Source organism: Euwallacea fornicatus, chromosome 10 (genome assembly GCF_040115645.1).
Source record: "Euwallacea fornicatus isolate EFF26 chromosome 10, ASM4011564v1, whole genome shotgun sequence".
NCBI lineage: Eukaryota > Metazoa > Arthropoda > Insecta > Coleoptera > Curculionidae > Euwallacea > Euwallacea fornicatus.
Window position 1 is genome coordinate 3,250,762 of NC_089550.1, and position 19,278 is coordinate 3,270,039.

The 19,278-nt window shown below is 36.0% G+C and overlaps 2 protein-coding genes across 3 annotated transcripts; both read left to right on the forward strand.

Annotated features, from left to right (window-relative positions):
* The first annotated feature begins 11,435 nt into the window (after positions 1-11,435).
* On the forward strand, positions 11,436-15,350 carry LOC136341648 (protein VAC14 homolog). 2 transcript variants are annotated; one of them, XM_066286847.1, is made up of 13 exons: positions 11,436-11,644; positions 11,716-11,866; positions 11,918-12,148; positions 12,358-12,699; positions 12,752-12,875; positions 13,355-13,453; positions 13,501-13,646; positions 13,705-13,837; positions 13,885-13,981; positions 14,075-14,368; positions 14,441-14,520; positions 14,567-14,720; positions 15,016-15,350. In XM_066286847.1, the coding sequence occupies exons 1-13, from the start codon at positions 11,544-11,546 to the stop codon at positions 15,173-15,175; spliced, it is 2,112 nt and encodes a 703-aa protein (XP_066142944.1). In that variant the 5' UTR covers positions 11,436-11,543; the 3' UTR covers positions 15,176-15,350. The 2 variants fall into 2 exon arrangements, with proteins under 2 accessions (XP_066142944.1, XP_066142945.1); XM_066286848.1 differs by having other exon boundaries at positions 11,438-11,644; positions 13,361-13,453.
* Positions 15,351-15,541: 191 nt separating this feature from the next.
* On the forward strand, positions 15,542-19,274 carry LOC136341653 (uncharacterized). Its single transcript, XM_066286854.1, has 4 exons — positions 15,542-15,779; positions 18,468-18,684; positions 18,738-18,921; positions 19,112-19,274. Exons 1-4 carry the CDS (start codon positions 15,627-15,629, stop codon positions 19,272-19,274), a joined length of 717 nt encoding a protein of 238 aa, XP_066142951.1. The 5' UTR covers positions 15,542-15,626.
* The last annotated feature ends 4 nt before the right edge of the window (positions 19,275-19,278 follow it).

A 19,278-nucleotide genomic window follows, 5' to 3' on the forward strand; every position in this document is an offset into this window, starting at 1 on the left:
AAGTTAATTAAATGGCTTTTTTCTGCGACTATAATAAGCTCCAAAATCACTCCCCTTGGGAACCAAATCTTTCGCTTATCCAATTATCTTAGGGCCTCAGATAAGCAAACTAGCTATAGAGACACGTCTAATTATTATATGGCTTAATTGGTCTAATTAGCTACCAGTGTTGGTAATTATTTAATTAAAATTACATGGTTTTGAAATTTGGAATAATAATTAGGTGGATGCTACGATTCTATTTTTGCCTCTCAAGCCATATAATAGAGGCTTTCTCAGGCAAAAGTTTGTCTTTATACAGCCATTTTATTAAGTGCTTTTTCAGAGTTTTAAATTTAATTAACGTCCCTTTTTAACAACCATAATCCTCTTTAAGAGACATTTTTCGAGTAAACTTTTCCTGACAGTGCCGACAAACTTCCTTTGCATTCTCTATGCAAATTCGAATGTCTGCTGAAACGGCAATCAAGTAAAGTATGAAATAAAAACTTAATTTACAGTAAACCCTTTCAAAAGGGCCTCACACATGGGTGGAACCTATTGGGGTGCGGGAGCGCCGACCCGAAAACTTAATAACCGTCATTACCGGAAAAAAATTACTCTCCGCGCATTTTGTATGCAAAATAAAAGGCTTTATAGCGGCTCTCTTTTTATAACATAAAATATGCAAATTGGATTTTAAGGTAAATACAGCTTTCGAAGGGATGAATACTAATCTGGCCAGTTTATTTCACTTCATTTCAGCCAGTTAATAAATCAGCTATTCCTATCTTTGATATGCTCTTTTTTCTTGTCCTCGTTTCGGACAGGATGTAATTTCATACTAACTCAATTAACACCTGCGTGATTGGTCGGTGCAGAAATTGGGCATCAGCTGTCGGAATGGTGAGGAATGTGACATGATGCAATTTTACAGAGTCCCAAGACTTCCCAATGCGGTTACATCGTTTGCCGAGCAGAAATACACGCAATTTCATATGAAATGCACAACCCATCTGTCTAATAAACAAGTCTAGCAGTTTTGACCAAATAATGTTTAATAATAAAGTATCAAATGCTCAGAGTTTTAATAAAAAAATAAACAACCCCAATGGTTTTTTTTTGTCATCGATCTTCTAGATTTTTATTCAACACATACATGTATATACTACATTAACAACGTCCTGAGGCCAATATTAGTACCCTTCATGCCGACTTTACCAAATGGAATTTTCCGACAGGATAATGCAAGGCCTCCTACTGCGAACATTATTCGAAGGTATCTGGAACAAGCACAATTAGAAATGCTGCCTTGGCCTGCACGATCACCGGACTTATCACCAATCGAAAATCTTTGGGACATTATGAGTTGAAGTCTTTGAAATTTACCGAGGCCTCCAAACAATTTGGACGACCTACCACACCATCTTGAGATAGCATGAAATGAAATACCCAAGAGGGATCTTGATAATTTGTTTCAAAACATGCCGCGAAGGGCTCATGCTTGCATTGCTGTACGAGGCGATGCCACTCATTATTAAATTTTTAATTAATAAGTGTTGCTTTTTTTTTACCGAAACACCGATCATTTGATATTTTGTTATGAATAAATATTTTTGCAAATTTCAAGACTCTATTATTATTATTATTATTATTATTATTATTATTATTAATATTATTATTATTATTATTATTATTATTATTATTATTATTATTATTATTATTATTATTATTATTATTATTATTATTACTATTATTATTATTACTAGGTGGTGCATTTCATATGAAAGTGGGTGTAAAATCAGATCATACAAAGTATTTTATATTAAATAGTGAAGAAGTTTGGGGGTGCAAAAAACTTATACTATTTATCTAACAAGGATGAATTGTGGAGTTGATCCGCATGCGAGTGAAGAGGCAGTGGTCAGCCCTTCGATTGAGTACTCGAACGACCTGTTGGCAACGAACATGTTACGACATACAATGGAATATAAATTTTTTACATTTCGGAGGTTGTAAAGAAGACTTGGAACTACCAAAACTTGTTTCGAAATGCACTCACGTATTTTTATACCCCTTTCTATACTTTTATACTCCTCTGATTTCAAAGCGGACACGGAAAATAAAAATTCTCAAATAGAAATAAGCAGTAGCGTATCCATTTAAATATGTTTCATATACAGCATCTAAGTTCTAAAATTTATATTCTCGAAGGTGAATTTTATTTTAAGTCTGAAATTTTTATGTTAAAGGCCTTACTAACACGCCACTGCAACTTCCAATATTATAATTAGGGATTTTTTGTGGTTGAGAAAACTTCGATATTTTTATAAGGAAGAAAATCAGTAATGTAATTTAATTTGAAATACAGTTAAAATTGTTCCGAAACTAAACTATTTCATTCTGGAGTTTTCTTTTCAACTTGCGTTTTATCTGTATGAAAATCCTTGCCTGGTACGTCACTGATTTCGCAGTAGATCCTGGATATCTCGGAGATTAGAGACAAGATTTGAAATTCTCAAAGTGGAAATAACTAGTGGCGTAACATGATTTTAAATCTAGTCACGAAGTTCTAAGGACGAAATTATTGAAGTCGAATTTTACCTTTTTTTTAACACCTGTTTGATCTGGAAATTTTAGATGAAGTAAAGGAAGCTTGGAATTGTCAAACAGGCAAGTAACAAACACTCAAGCAAGGGTTTTAGGTCCATAATGTAATAACGGTAAACCCCTGGAATTTTTAAAAAAGGACTAAATTTGATCCTGAATACTCCAACTTCCTGATGGTTTCGCGCCTCTCCATGCTCGATTTGAGCCCTTTCAAGTTGCAGAGCAATGCCTCTTTACTACTTTCCGATCGCTTTATCTATGCCCTTCTGGCCTTGTAGCGTGGTGTTGCCATCCCTGATTCCTTTTTTCTTTGGTAATGGAAAATGCCTCTGCATGTGTCTTTTTTTTAATTTTCTTTTCCCTTTATGTTCTGACATCCACACCCTTTTTATGCATTGCCGTTTTTGGGTATTTGGTCCCCCCATTATTTTTCGACCATCTATAGCCTTTCCTGTCCCACTTGCCCCAAAGGGTTGATCTCCGATGATGCAATAAAACGTTGCTTTTGCATTCCCACACCTCTTACATTTTTCCCTCTCGGACTCGGAGGTAGCATCCAGGGGAGACCACGTGGAGGTGCAGATACGTCTGCGACTCAATGCTACGTGATCTCTATCTCTTTTAAATGCATACGACAACTCAACACGGTTCTGTATCACCTTAAGTACCTTTAAATGGTTCTTTAAAGGTCAACCGTTACTAGATCGATACATAGCGTGCAAATATAGGCGCCACCATGACGGCGTATGTACAGTTGAAATTTATTATTTAAATATCTTGTCGGGTATTTCGAAGAGGACTTGTGGCCAGGAAGTGTTTGGAGGACGTTCCTGCAATCTAAGAATAGAAAACAAGCACTTTTGAATAAATAGCTGCATTATAATTTGCAAAGTCAACCATCGGGCTTGATCGAAACCTTAAGCACCTAATTAAATTTGCTTATTTAAATTCTGAAACAGCATGCAGTTATTAATTTCCTCTAACTGTTCCCTAGATTTGGTACGTTATTACCATAAAATGTTGCCTCATTAGAAACAGACTAATAATAAGATACATACGTTTGCTGGATGTTGCAAGTTGTAGTATAGGAAACATCCCATCATCATTAACAACAACCACTCCTTTTGAAGTGGATTTTTATCATTGGTATTCAAAGGAGTATCGTGAAGAATCGTAAGCGAAATATCGCAGAAATATCGCTCATGTTAGGACCACAGGTACCGTCAATTATTTTCTGGTTTGTAAACATCTTCAATGGGACATGTAAATGGGTTGCAAATGAAGACAGGTGGTTATACAAACGTCAATCTTCAATGGAAGACAACCGAAACTGGCGTATCTTTGCGGACGTTCTTGATTTACATAATTGGGTTGTGGGCAGACTGATGCATGTACCAGCATTGCAGGAGGTTTATGGCCTGGTATACTGACTCAAGGTTGAAGAAAAATGTTGAAATAATCAAATCGAATGCCTAAAATTACCTCGAGGGTCTTTTTTGTCGCAAGGAAAATCCTTAAAAGATGCCCCGCCTAGTGTTCTGGCGACCGGGTAGCGTGGAATTCACCAAAGCGCCCACCCAATGAAAACCTCGGGATGAAAGAACCTACTCGGACTCCGAGGTATCCAGGGAGGTCTTTGGCCTCCCATTTGGAGGGCCTAGATGATCCATACATTACATGATACGTTTGTAATTTCCTGAGGAAATGGGGTTCCTGAGATCTTACACTAGTCCGAAAAACGGGAATTGAGTGCTTCCGAAGGGCTGAAGTCTTGGGTGTCTGTCCCGTGTTGACCAATTTCGGTCAGGTAAATTTACCTGAGAAGAAGCCTACAGTTGCGAAAATTGGTTTCAATAATCTCATCTTTAGAACCTACGCCCAGTATTTTGGTTCAGGTGGCGACAATCTCCTCTGCAAAATACGTCAGCGGCAAAAAATTTAATTTTGTGGTTGTACTGCAATGGTCATTATCCGATTTTTTGTGAAAAAAAAATCATAAACTTTGTAATTAAACTTTGCTTTTACCAGTTCTGCACTGAACAGTCGACAAATATTCTAGTTTTTATGGTTATTTAAAAAATACGTTTTTATAACTTTTTTGGATTAGTGTGGATCACATACGAAAATTCGTTTTTTATCGTATATTTAGTAAACTCGCACAGGTTCTTATCCAGACGGGTTTTTGCATTGCGGTACATTCGATAATAAGCACTCGAATTGGCCATTACGCACTTACGGGAAACACTCTACCAGTGCAGAGGGGCTTAAACGCCTAGCTCAATAGTCTCGAAACAAACAAAGTCTAAATTTCTCTTTTTTTATACGAGCATTTTTTAATTTTGTGTCTGAGTTTGCAAGCGAGAATTTAACTCGCAGATTTAACCGCTCTGTCCTATTTTTGCACGCGCTAACAATGATAAAAATGGAATATATTGGTAAAACCAGTATTTAATTTAATTCTAACTGCCACAAAAGCGAACTTGTTGAAAGTCGAGATACAAAATTCGTGTTGAACTGTGTAATCACTGAAACTTTTAGACTCCGCTGTAAAACCATAACGACGTATCAGGCGTGGACTTTAATAAACGCAAAATAAAATTTCACATAAAGAGTTTAGTGTTTTAGAATTTTCAGGCTGACAACTTCAAGGTTACCTTAGAAGTATTATTAAAAATTGGTAAAATCCATTGCGAAATCGCATCACAGAGGTGTAATAATTTAAGTCACAGAACACTCTTTCAGGTGCGTTTTTTTGGATTTAAAAACATTCCCTGTACTTAAAAAAAATCGCCTCTCATTTTAAAGAGAGTATACACCATTGATTGCTGAAAACTTAGATGACCTTAAGGTACCTTTAGTACCCGCGTTATGGGAAGGGGAGCGTAGCGCGACAGACCAGGAATGGCGAGGGGCTTTTGGATTTTTCTCGAAGATGAGAGGAGAGGGGTGGTTGAAAATTTCGCCCAGGACAGTAGACTTGGTAAAGCCGCCCCTGGTTTCCTTCACATTATTTCAAGTTCCCACCACCTAATTTAGAACTGCGAGGTTGTATCAGGTAAAGGATTCAAAGGAAAATCGCAAAATAAAATTCAACAATCTATAATTTCGGTCAACTACTTGACATCAAACTTCAAACAAATTTTTGAGAATCCGCCGTACAATTAGTGATCTATATCAGGGGAGGATTATAATAAAGAAAAAACGCGGAATAAAACTCGATTTCTGTTTCATTACTGAGTTTTCAGACAAACTGCGCCCCTGATTTTATTCCAGTTTCGGAACTGAGAGTCCCCTTCATAATGGCTAGAATTTCTGGAGTTTGCTTTTGAATCGCAGTGATGTATCAGACGGATTCGGTTCGAAAAACCCATGAAATTCGACTTCAAGGATCCGGCTTTGAACAAGTCGTACTTAACGGGACTTCGAGGTAAGTTGGCGCCGTTACCTTTGTCGCTCCCATGTTTAACCTGGATTCAAGTCAAGCCCTGAACCCCTAGATGTTGCTTTAGGGGACGTGCCTAGAAAGTGCCGTTATACAAAAGGGAATTTATCTACAAATAGTATGATTCTTGCTGATTTTTCACCCTTTACACAAAACAGTCAAAGAGATTTATATGCGAGAACGTTCGTACACTCATTGCTCAACTGTTCGGAATACGAGCTAATAAATATACCCTTTACATTCTATATTATTTCGGTTGTGAAATATAAATTTTTTCGCCTGCTTTGCAGTTTTTACGGTCCGGAAGAAACGTTGTTTCCGGAACTAACAAATAGCGGCAAAATACTCTAATGCGCCAAAAACGTAAAATAAAGTTCCCTACATTTCAGCTTTATTATTTCCAGCTAAAACAGATAAAATCGGGAATCTGGAACCAGGAGACTTTCAGGATTTTATGGAGTTCGAGTGGCTTATGCTTTATTTCTCAGGAAATAAAATGCATATAAATTATGAAATACAAAAGGGCTCAGAGCTTTGTTTCTAGGAGCTACCAGGGCGATCGATCCCGTTTACTTTATCCCAAATAAATTAACGGAGAGTTCATTTAAATATTTTAATATCAATAAAAGCTTCCGGCGAGCAAACCTGGATGATATAATTTTCCGTTTAATGCGCTCATAGTTAGGAATTTATTTGCTAACCCCGTTTACGTAAGACGTAACAATAAGCTCATATTTATGTAGTATGTAAATAACCGATATTTTTCACCGAATTTACATGAAGATCCTATGATTAAATAAGTTATGCGGAGAGCTCTCTGGATCTCGAAAGATGGAAACATTTTTATTAGTTAGAAGGGCAGAGGAAGGAAACGCATTTGAATAAAGCGAAATTGGTTACGAAAGAAAAGCACAAGCTCCGAATTTTAACTTTTCCCATGCAGAAAGGAAATTTAAAATACACTTCCGGGAATAAGGGCTGCCATATCACTAGAGTCTCATCGAAGGCCGTAAACCTGTTAACCCTGAAAAGCCGAAGGGGACATCGCTTTATCAGGAATGATCCATATATCACAAAAGTTCAAAGCACGGTACAAAAGCGCGGTTCCAGGCCGCAGGAAATTCCAGATTATCCTGCCTGTCAGGAAATTTCAACTTTTACAACGGGGATAAGACGAGGTTTCCGAAAACCTAATGTTGTGTGATTGTGTGTGCTTGATATAGGTAACAAAAATGATTTATTCGGAACGCTTTTACTGTGTGGAGTTGCGTAAGTGAGACTTCGTGGGTGCTTTTCCAGGAGGTAAGTGGCGAGCAGGAGTGATAACCGAGAGGTCAGCGTGTATAACATAGAGATATTACAGCGTTGTATGGACAGGCTTAGAAGGTTCATCATGAAGGTGATTATTTTGAACAATTTTTTTATGGAAGTTGTCCTGTGACTTAAACAGTAAGTAGGAGGGAGTTGGGGAGAGCTAAATTTTTATATTCAAGATGTTCGAAATTGTCAATAAAAATGAGCACCAATCTACACCTCTATGCTCCGTTTCTAAGCTAGCGGACTTATATTCGACTTAGTGGCATTCCCGATTACTCATTGAGTATATCATTTCCCTTTTTTTCGAGGAATTTCAATTTCTCGTCCTAAATCGTCACTTTCAGTGGGAAGATTAAATCATAATCACTTGAGTCCCTCGAAGCCACAGAAGTCCCCAATAATCCCACAGAAAGCAATAATTAGTGCTACTAGCTAATTATTGCCATGCTTCCAGCGGTTTTCGAATTTAATTTGTATTTCTGGGGCTCTTGACGCATTAAACTATTGTTCATAACTCTAGCGAGTGCGACACGTCTTTTGAAACCCTGACTCTTAACTCTGCAAACTACGACTGACATTATTTTCAAGAACTATTCGCCATCAGGACCCAAAGCTAAATTATGTGTCAGCCCTTCTTGGATTATTTAAGACCGCTGTAAATTCTTTGAAGTCCCTAAAACATGGGTCTTTCTTAAATAAACATTTCAGAAGCACGTGTGCACATTATTAGCCCCCTTTTCGGAATTAGGGGTACCAGAACAAATTTTAATAGTTTATTTACCTGAAGCCAGTATTCGGTTCATATGAGGTGTATACGAGGCAAGCTTTAAACCAAAAAGAGTTCCAAAAATTAAAAAATTCTAAATTTGCGAGTCTGATTGCTTAAATTCTGATATGTGCGGAATTTTTCGTACAAAAAACTATGATAACTTTTTCTAATGAATTTTAGATTTTTTCACTGAGGAATGAGGGGCAGGCTAGATTGATTCTCAAACAACTTTTTTCGCTGAGAGCTCTGAGGGGTAACGAATTTTTGTTCCGCAGGTTTAAGTGGAGGATTTTTGAGGTAAAAAGCTGTGTTATTTTCAATTTATTTTCTACGAGTCTACGACTAAATTATGGGGCCCCATTACGTTTTCCCCGTTGTTTTTGAGCCGACAAACTTTTTTAATTAAACCAAGATCTGCCGAAGCGATAACTGCTTGTATTTGCACGCTCTAATAGTCGGCCGAATTCTAAAAATGCCTGCGATAAGCTCCGTGAACGATACGCATCTGTAATGGAACTGTTTATTGTTTGAAGCCTGAAAAACTGACTTTCAGGATTTCTGGAAAGTTGTTTTGCGCGGTAATTGGAATTCTCATCCAGACTTTGCATTTTTTTTATTCAGCCAATCTGCTGATGGTGCCGTTGAAAGCCTTAATAATAAGGTTATCGGGGCTGGCGCCCGGCAAACGACTTTCTCCATGAAAGATGGATATTTTTTGGAAAAAAAGGAAGAGAAGGAGTTATATTTTCCCGGGACGAATGCCCAGCGGTTAAATCTCGACCCCGTTTATGTGAGCGCTTAAACCTAATACTGATTATACACATTAATCTGGGCCGCGAAGAATGGACCTCGAATGAAGCAGCAATAACAATAAGCGATGTTGGATTTATTCGAATTGGGGAAAACAAAGGAGATTGTCAGTAAAAAATCGCTCTGCTTTAGTGGGTGATTTTAAAACGGAAAATCCTAGCGCCAGCTTGAATTATCGTCTGCAGTCTAAAGTTGAAATTAAGGCATCTATTTAGCAGCTTATCCCCCGCTATATTTTAGTTCGTTTATGACAACCTTAATCGCTGGTGAACCTATAAACTGAAACTCCCAAAAGTCTCAATTTTTAGCAATCTAGGAATCACTCCAAAAATCCCAATTGAGCGCAGAAAAAGGTGCAAATAGAGTTTTCCACGCTTACCTGAGGATGCCTTGAAACAGATAAAAGGCGCTACGATACGCTGCCTCGTCAGAATATTTATCTCTAAAACTCATGAAATTGCATGCCTTTAAAGTTGAACTTATATTTTTGCCCTTCTTTCAGGTTGAACACCATCAAATAAAAGACTTTGAATTTGTTATGAACAACAATAATAATTTTCAGCAAACAAAAGGTAACGCTACAGACAGGGTCGACCTTAGCAAGTTTGGCACTCATGTTTTTAATCACGGCCTCTGTGCCCCTCCAAAAAAATCTCGATTAAGAAAGTCTGTCGTCTTTCCTGATCTGTCATCTTAAGCCGCCGCCCAAACTCGCTCTCACATAAGGCCCATACTGCCTACAGTCATTTTGGGCTATGTTACCTGTGAGACCTATGAGTATATACTCAGTGATTTCTTAGGGTGGGCCCTTCACATTCACTGTAAATATCAAAAAATAATATAGATCTCTACTGATCCCTTGTAAACTACATACTCAAAATTTAAACTACCGACTTCGGTCGGGTGTTGGAAAATTGCTATCTACCATTAATGGTTTTTTCGAAACATTCTTCAAGGGGTATACAAGGTCATATATTGCAAAATATTTGTCAATAATGAATTTATTTAAAAATTCGATAATATACAGAGGGTCCAATATGAAAAATCAGAAGATAGCATTAAAATTCTCAAATAACGTAACTATACGACATAATACATTTCTACTAATCTCTAAAGAACTACCAGTGGTACGGTCTTATGGAAATATAGCTTCATTCAACGAAAACTTCAATGTATAATCGAAACACGTCAAAACAGTTTTTGAGAGTGACGAATGTGTATAGAAATTCATCCGCTAAACTCTATCCTTGTGTGTCACAGCAACCCTTTCAAAACATTCAAATGGCACAAGGGATCATGTGATAATTCAAATTCAAAGTCATTCAAATCTGTATTCAATGGTGTAATGCGATTCAAAACCTAACAATTAGTTTCTGAGAAAAACAGCTAAAAATTTCGCAAAAAAATGCAATACACGCTCAGTTAAATAGCACATAAAGAATGAAAAAATCGTTTGTTGGTATGAAATTGGTTTATTTTCGATTATCTGCTGACAAACAGTTTTTGATTAAAAAAATTAAAAATTAAAAAATCATCAAGAAATAATACATAAATAAAAGAATAAATAAATCAATCAAAATAACCAAAGACTATTTTGCTAATTTTCCAAAAATCCCTATTTTTTAAGACAACGGCAAGTTTAACTTTTTATTGGAGCATCCTGTACATGTTGGAGAATTCTTCCCGCTTAATTTCAAAAATTTAAAATTTGAATGATTTACAGAAAATATTCCATTTGAATAAATCGACATAAGCCCAGGTAACCAGCCCCAATAAATCACTGCAATTCTAAAATGCCTAATTTAAAGGTATGTTCCAACAAAGCGGAAACCCGATTCCGGACCGTCAGAAATAGTCAGAAATATGCGCAGTATACCGATGGGATTCCTCGCACATATTTCTGACTGCCTCTGACAAACCGCTATTGGTTTTCTCTCTTGCTAGGATATACCTCTCTCTACATTTATTGATTTCTTAAAATCTTCCCGAGCCGGTAATAATAAGAAAAAATTCCTCCCCAATCATGGTTTTCAAAATATCGATAACACACTAAATTCACCACAATATTGCAATAGAATTATTCACATGTTCAACACCCAATAAAGTTTCTCTCTTCATGAGTTGGAATATTAACCCCCATGAATACGGTTGAATATTCATCTTGCCCGGTGGCGTTACAGATGTGCAAAATATGATATGAATGTAAATATCTGGCTAATTGTTATATCAGAGTAAGTTCATCCACTCTGACAACGGCGCCGGAGGTAATCCAATTACGCAAAGGGTTCGTTAGGTCGTTTATTGCTTTGTTGTTTGCCAGTTCGATATTTAAACAAACAAATCGTAAAAATCCCTTTACTGTTGGAGTCTTAAAATACTAATTATTAATATTTTAATTTAAATAATACAGAGACAATTATAACGACCTTGGCGGGTAAGCACGGTAATGCATCTGAACTACGATTCTCTCAGCCATGTTTCAAGAATCCAGAAATGGCACAACGACACTAAATCAACTTCACTTAACTGACACTATTTTTTGTGGTTAAGATTCAGTGTTTAGTATTTTTTTTTATGTTTTTTTAATCTAATTTAGCTCTATTTCCGCCCCTTCTAATGTCAGATAAAGATTATGCCCCCCTCAGTGCAGCGTGTGTGCGTGCTCTTAACGACAAACTGTACGAAAAGAGGAAGGCTGCTGCCTTGGAAATTGAAAAGTAAATGTCCCTATTTTCACTACTTTAACTCACAGTTTTTTTTGTTACTTTACGATAAAAAAAAATTTCAGAATGGTTAAAGAGTTCGCTGCAGTGAACAATACCGGTCAAATTAAACGAATACTTAAAGTCCTGGGACAGGACTTTGCTTTGTCCCAGAACCCCCATGCTCGGAAAGGAGGGCTCATTGGGTTGGCAGCCATAGCTATTGCTTTAGGAAAAGTGCGTTTTCGCCAATACCTCTTAGGAATAATCTATAGGGATTAATTGCAGGACACTGGAAGCTATACAGATGAGCTAATAAAGCCTATAATAGGATGCCTATCAGATCAAGATTTGCGTGTTAGGTACTATGCTTGTGAGTCTCTGTACAATGTGGTTAAAGTGGCAAGAGGTTCGGTTTTGCCTAATTTCCCCACCATTTTCAATGCTCTGAGTAAAATTGCCACCGATTCAGATCAAAATATAAAAAATGCTTCAGAACTACTAGATCGGTTATTAAAGGTAAGCCTTTTTTAAAGCTTGAACTAAAAGTTTGAATTTTATAATGGGCTATCTTGATTGATGAGGGAGTTTGTTTAAGTGGCTTTCCTTTAAAATTAGAATATCATAGTTATAAATGAGAATGTTAATAATTGGCATAGAAATGGTTTTTGAGACCAAACTTTCTATGCTAATTCTATGCATAACTTTCCCATGAATTATATTTGCAGGATATTGTGGCTGAAAGCTCCAAATTTGATCTCGAAGGTTTCATCCCTCTTCTTCGCGAAAGAATATATACAAAAAACGCTTTTTCGCGCCAGTTTATCATATCCTGGATTTCAGTAATACACAGTGAACCTACTTTAGATCTAATAAGCTATTTACCAGAAATACTGGATGGATTATTCCGGATATTAGAAGATACCAATTCAGAGGTCAAAAAGATGTGTGAGACTGCTTTAGGAGAGTTTTTACGGAGCATTAAAGCCGACCCATCTAGAGTTAACTTTGGAGCCATGATTAATATTTTAATCAATCATGCTCAAGAGAAGAATGATGAACTAGTTCAGGTAAATTATTAAAACATTTAAGTGTTGTGTTTTATCATATAAACTGTTTTAGTTTACGGCTATAACTTGGATAAAGGAATTTGTACAGCTCTCCGGCCCTGCAATGTTGCCATATATGTCGGGGATTTTTACTGCAATACTGCCTTGTCTCGCTTTTGAAACGGATGCCCGGAGAAGTATCCTTCTTTATTTTAATATGTAACTTTTTCCAGTATAACCTTCATTTTCTCTAATCGGTTATTCTTGGTGTTCCCCTATACTTATACATGGTGTTCTTAATTAGATTGGTTAATTTCAGCCATTCTGACATACATATTGTAATTAGTTTAAAATCAGAAGAAAATAGTTTTAAATCCTATTTTTGATAATTGCATCTCTGAAACTAAACTTTTACCGACCTGCTCTTATATATGAACTTTTTTGAATTAACAACCTAATATCTGGACACCCTGTAGGTACATCTGCACATTTAAATCCTTATCTTATCTTTAAACTATTTATTCCATTACTTGTATCGCATCAACCTTCCAAATAGTTATATTCAAGCTAAATCTCACTTCTTCGGCTTTATGTGATCATCACGTATATGTTCTACTTAAAGACAGTAAGTTTCTGTGCATATTTAATTTCCTCTGACCTTTTTTCCTTAATCTAGTGACAGACATCAAAGAAACGGCAACTGCGGTCAACTTTACGTTGATGAAGCTTATTGCTCTGCAGGACAAAGAGGTTCATGAGCAAGTGAGAACGAATGGTATGTTTTTTCAAAATTGCATGTTTCTGTTTATTGGGTTTTGGTAGATTTTAGCAGTGGTGAAATTCCTCAGGAAATTGACCTGGAATCTGTAGTTGACGTGTTAATTCAGTACCTGATGCACAATTCCATTCAAACCAAAGTGGCGGTTTTAAAATGGATTTATGATTTGTATATGAAGCTCCCAAACAAGGTTCATAAAATACGATTTCCTGAAAACAAAAAGAAAACATTATTTAAATCATCTTCAGATGGTTACATATATAGATATATTATTCCCGGCGCTGCAAAGAACGCTCTCAGATGAGGCGGACCAAGTGGTTCAACAGTGTCTAGTTGTGATCGCCGAGGTCATATCGCCTCACAAAAATAATGACCCCAAAGGTATTCAAATCCCAAAAATGTATTCTTTGAAAAAAACATTATTTTAGAGAAAACAAAGTTCTACAACAAATTCATTGTCAGCCTTCTTTACTTATTCAACAGCGATAAACGTTTGCTAAACGAGCGCGGATCTTTTATCATCAGGTTAGTCCTAATTTTTCGAAGGTGGGGGTGTTTTTAATATAGCTGGTCAAAATTTGGTTAAACACTGATTTAATGTAAATATTTACAATTCAGGCAATTATGTGTACTCTTGAGCGCCGAAGACATCTACACTACAGTAGCAGAAATCCTCCTAAATGAAACGAATCTCAAGTTTGCAAGTCTCATGGTGGACCACTTGAACATGATTCTTCTCACCTCTTCTGAGTTGTTTGAGCTCAGAAACAGACTTAAAGATTTATCGGTTCAACAAAATAAACAACTTTTTCTGTGTCTTTATAGAACGTGGTGTCACAATCCGGTGGCTACTGTAGCTTTGTGTTTGCTTACCCAGAGCTACAGTCACGTGTGTGATCTCATAAAATTATTGTATCCTTTTTGACGATTGATTATCAAACATTATAATATATAAGAGTTTTATTCCTTAATAAATCTTTTTAGTGCCAGTATTGAAGTAACTGTAGATTTCTTAATGGAAATCGACAAATTAATTCAGCTAATTGAGTCTCCAATTTTTGCATGTAAGTTATGATCGATAATTAAATGTGCAATTTTTTTTTTGTATAGATTTAAGGTTGGAATTACTGGAAGTACCTTGTGATAAATACTTAGTTAGAGCGCTGTATGGATTGCTGATGTTGTTGCCTCAAACCGAAGCTTTTACGATACTTAAAAATAGGTTAAGTTGTATCCCTAGTCTTCAGCTGCAGTTGGACGAAAAGTTAGTATAGTTAAATTTGCCCTTTTCAATATTCTTGAGTTTAGTTCATGTTAGACATCGGAAATATTGACGACTAGCACAAATGCGTATAGCCAACTTGTTTCTATTTAATTATTATGATTAGACGGTGATTTAATATGAACTAAAAAAAAACTCCCTAGGCTTTTGTGAATAAAACTTTAGTTTCTTTTAACTTGCCTCTAAATCAATTCAAATTTGAATCACTTGGAGAATTGTTTTCCTTACTGGAACATCTTATAAATACGTTTCCTAAAGTAAAAAATTCCTATTGTAGGTCGAACTCTAGGACTAAACCGAAAACAACCATAGATTTTCAAGCACTCTTACAGAACTTTATCAAAGTTCAAGAGAACCACAAAGAGTACAAAAAAGTTAACAGAACCAAGGATATATTGACATTTATTGATAAAGATGGTACCAACGATGATACGTAGTAAACCATGTTTACAATGAGGTTTATGGGGAAAAGTTTATATTTTAGTAAGATTCGTTTTACACCAGTTTTATTATAATAGAGAAATGAACCTTTATATATTAGTTTATATTTATTGTGAGTCGTAACCTGTACACATTCCTTTATCTATAATAAATTGTTACCAATTTATACAATTTTTATTTTTGATTACAGGTATCTGATTTTATGGAAACGAGCATTTTGAATAATATGCATTGTTTTTACTATTTTACAAGTGATACGTACGTTAACATTAACAATAAGTAAACATTTTAGTGAAATACCTTTATACATTATTAGCGAAACTCGAGATAACTCCATTTAATCGTTCTCAACTCGTTCGCAAACAATCACTGAAATTGTCTAATCTAGAGATTAGTTTTGTTTCCAATTTTTGGTTTATTGGTGCTTATTTTAAGTCTATCAAAACAATGGCTGACGCGACAATAAACCGGAGGAAATCTCAACTTTTCTTGACTCAGATTTCTCCAGTTTACGATACGTATGATGAAGTTGTCAGGAAAAAACTTAAAAGAGGGAAGTTCCCTTTAACGAAAACTGGCATCTTCAAAATGAGTAGCCTGGTAAGCTTTTGTAGTGATGAACCGTAAAAATGTAATAATATTGAGTTGTGTATAAGTGCTTTCAGATGGGGAGTTTGGTTTCTTGGTCAGTGTTGGGTCAACAGTGCAGCAATTTACGTGTTTTTTATTCCAGTCTCAGCAGTATTGGTCTAGGTTTCATAGGACAATTGCTGTTTTTCATTTTTTTTTCTTTAGGATGGACCGTGAAAGATCCAGGATCATGGATTAATTGGGTATAATACCTACTTCTAAAGTATTTTACTAGAGAAAAATGTTAGAAATATGGTTTTCCAGGATATAGCTTTCAATAGCTTAGTGTCCTTACTCACCATCATAACTTCTATAGTTTCATTGAAGATTTGCGAAATCTCTAAAGGCTCTCACTTGTCCGAAGCTTTAGCCTTATGTGGGGCTAGTTTCAGCATTTGTGGCTGTGTTGCCCTATTCCTGCTCTATCGTTACGTTGAAGACCCGGAAGACCAGAAGAAGGCTGCAAAACCTAGACCCGATCCTAGGAAATCTCTTTTTGCTTAATTATTTTGTTACACAAAAAATATATAAAAAATGAACTTATTAATTAGACGAGATATTTGTTCAAAATCACACATATATGTACTAATTTGCGATATAATTATTGTTACACAATGTAGCACATAATATGAATAAAAAATCATATGAATGGCTCCACAAAGCAGTTATACGGGCGATAAAATCTAACCGGCGATTGGTGCTCTTGAATCTACTACGTTCCTGTTTCGCGGCTAAAGGCACGAAAACACTTTCGCTGCTTTCCCATCTCCCTAGTCAAAACCGAGTTTATAAAGGCGCAAACCCGCTTTGATAGTCTTAAGTGTAACAAGACTATCTTAAGTGTCTTTGATTGGATTACGTACACTTAAAAGTGACTACTTTGTGGGGTTTGTTGAATAAATGTAAGTAGTTTTGTTTACATAAAAATATAAATAATTTTTGGTTTGGATAATGAAAATTAAGAAATACCTGAGAATCTGATTGTGCTACTGGGGTAAGACCCTATACAGAGTGATTCACGGTCGGTGGTAGGGGAGCCATTAACTGGAAACTGCATACAAGGTCTTTCTGAACATTTGCGGATATAAATATTGCTTTACCAACCTAAAATATTCTCAACAATGCGACGTTATCGATTGTATAAAAAAGAAGTACAAGCTCCAATATATTAAATAGGACCCTCTATAGATCATTTCATTTTTAGGTTGGTTATTTTTTAAAATCATTTCTGCTTTCTATTTTCTATACCTAGCGCTAACGTTTTTCGAAATTTTAATTAAAGTTATTAATTATGTGTTCAAAATAAGGCCCTAAAATCTCCGTTGCAACGAGATTTGAAATCACACAAAGACGAAAATTTTGGAACTTATTTCGGAAAATTGATACTATTTCGGCCTCACCTTAAACTTGTCAAAGTGCGTATTTTTAAATAACTATCCTGTATATTATCAAAATGACCTATAGATTTCAATCACTTCAAAATGCGTACGTTAAAAACTCATTCCTGACCCTCTGGTTTTCATTTGCACCAATCTACGAATGTTAGTTAGCACAATTCCACTTTACGATTTACTGGTGTGATGTAAGCTTATTCGTTTATTTCATCCCACACGTAAAAATCTAGTGCACTAACAAGGAAATTGGGGAATGCAAAAAGTAGCCGACAAAGGTGATTCGAGGATTGTTTAGAAAGGAAGGGATTCAACGGGACATTTCAATATACCATTGGAGGGGGGCCAACTATGCTAAAATGTCTCCTTTGGCCCGGAGAATTCTGACGCATACTGTTACTAAAGAGTGGGCGTATACCGGGAGTCAAGTATGACTGCTTAAGGAGGGGGGGATCTTCTACGCGCCACTACTTTTCATATGTATTCCATAGAGTGACCCAATTGCGTAAATTTTCTAAATATTTTCAAAATGATTGGTAATAATGACTGTTTTTTCAACATCAATGGGCTTAATAAATGAGAAAACACAGCTGTACGTGAATAATTGCTCTTTAAATTACACTTTCAATGGTTCTTGTGATATTTGCAAATGATATATAATAAATCAGATAAAAAGCAACGACTAAGTATATTATAGTGATGCAATCTTGCATCGCCCAACTGCTGTTAGTTTTATTCGAAATATATAATAAATAATAATACAGACAACGCTCTCGTTTTCAGCATATCATTTAATCAAAACCAACTTGCATAATACGCTTAACTAACTAGAGGACTGATTCAGTAGGTACTATCTAGATTGAAGCGTGACTTTTCATGTAATAAGCCCTTATCTTAATCACTTTTAGCACGGTTCATTAGTTCATCTGTCCTAAAATTCTTTACTTAATGAAGCAGTAAAAATTTTTTTATTTAACTCTCACTTTCTTCGGTGCAACATGCTAACCAGAAGCTGTCTGTTTAGCATGATACACATTCAGCGTAATTATTTCACGCACTTGCACTTTCTCATGTAATGCTGGTTGGCTTGAAGGAAATTGGAGGCGAGGTCAATAAAACATAACAAGTTTGATATACATAAGAAATCAATTTCGCATGAGAGCAATTTACATAGAAATTTGCTCCTTTTTGCTATGGTTGATAACCAGTTATTATGTAATATTAACGTTATGCGAATTGGTACAGAATGTGGATGAAATGTTTTTAGATGAGCCGATGGATCCAGCTAATGATACTAACCGCAGCTATGGGCTTCACAAAAGCAGCAAGTTTTATGCGAGTGGTAGTAATGGCTGGACTCGGTTTAGCAGGTCTCTGGATGCTCCACACTCTGGCTCAGGACTTCAATTCAATAATGCAAGGAGGTTTTGGCAGCGGTGGCGGTGGAGATCACGGAACAAGCAAACTATTCAATAATAACAACGGTAAATAGATAACATTTTAACTCGATTTTATTCGTAAAGCGATTATTGTATAGGGGAATCATCTGATCCAATCAAAGTCTTTAAACGTTCAATTGAAGAAAGACAGCCCCAAATCAACTGGGAGTTGGTGATAAAAAGAGATCCGGCAAGTTGTGCTAGAAGTTTCATCTGTCAATTAGCCGCATCAAAGGACCACGAGCTGGTATATGAAGAAAAAATGATTTTGCATTTAACAGAGTAAGTTTTAGTAGGTACTTTGAGCTGTTTTTTAAACTCAGAGATATTTTTTTAACTTATAACTGATATTTTTCGGAAATTAGTCATTAAATTCTCCAAGTTTTACACATTCCTTAAGAACTTTACCAACTCAACAAAAGGTTCTTACTGTTTTGTTCACGGAGATGGTGAATTCGTCTATTTGTTTTAGGGCAGCGGCAAATAACCAAACCTGGGCTGGCAAACAACTGCAAGACGCCCTGAAGAATGGACACTCCATCAATTATTCTCACGAATGCATGAAAATCTATAGATTCTGCCCTTATACGAAGAGGATGATGATGGCCCTACTTAGGATCTTCGGAAACCGATAGTGAT

Bases quoted from the DNA above. Each gene is read 5' to 3' on its own strand.
- LOC136341648 (XM_066286847.1), top strand. From the start codon at position 11,544: ATGTCAGATAAAGATTATGCCCCCCTCAGTGCAGCGTGTGTGCGTGCT. The intron at 13,838-13,884 runs GTATTCAAATCC...ACATTATTTTAG, and splicing joins CAAAAATAATGACCCCAAAG to AGAAAACAAAGTTCTACAAC. The intron at 14,369-14,440 runs GTATCCTTTTTG...AAATCTTTTTAG, and splicing joins TGTGATCTCATAAAATTATT to TGCCAGTATTGAAGTAACTG.
- LOC136341653 (XM_066286854.1), top strand. From the start codon at position 15,627: ATGGCTGACGCGACAATAAACCGGAGGAAATCTCAACTTTTCTTGACT. The intron at 15,780-18,467 runs GTAAGCTTTTGT...AAATGTTTTTAG, and splicing joins TCTTCAAAATGAGTAGCCTG to ATGAGCCGATGGATCCAGCT. The intron at 18,685-18,737 runs GTAAATAGATAA...ATTATTGTATAG, and splicing joins ACTATTCAATAATAACAACG to GGGAATCATCTGATCCAATC.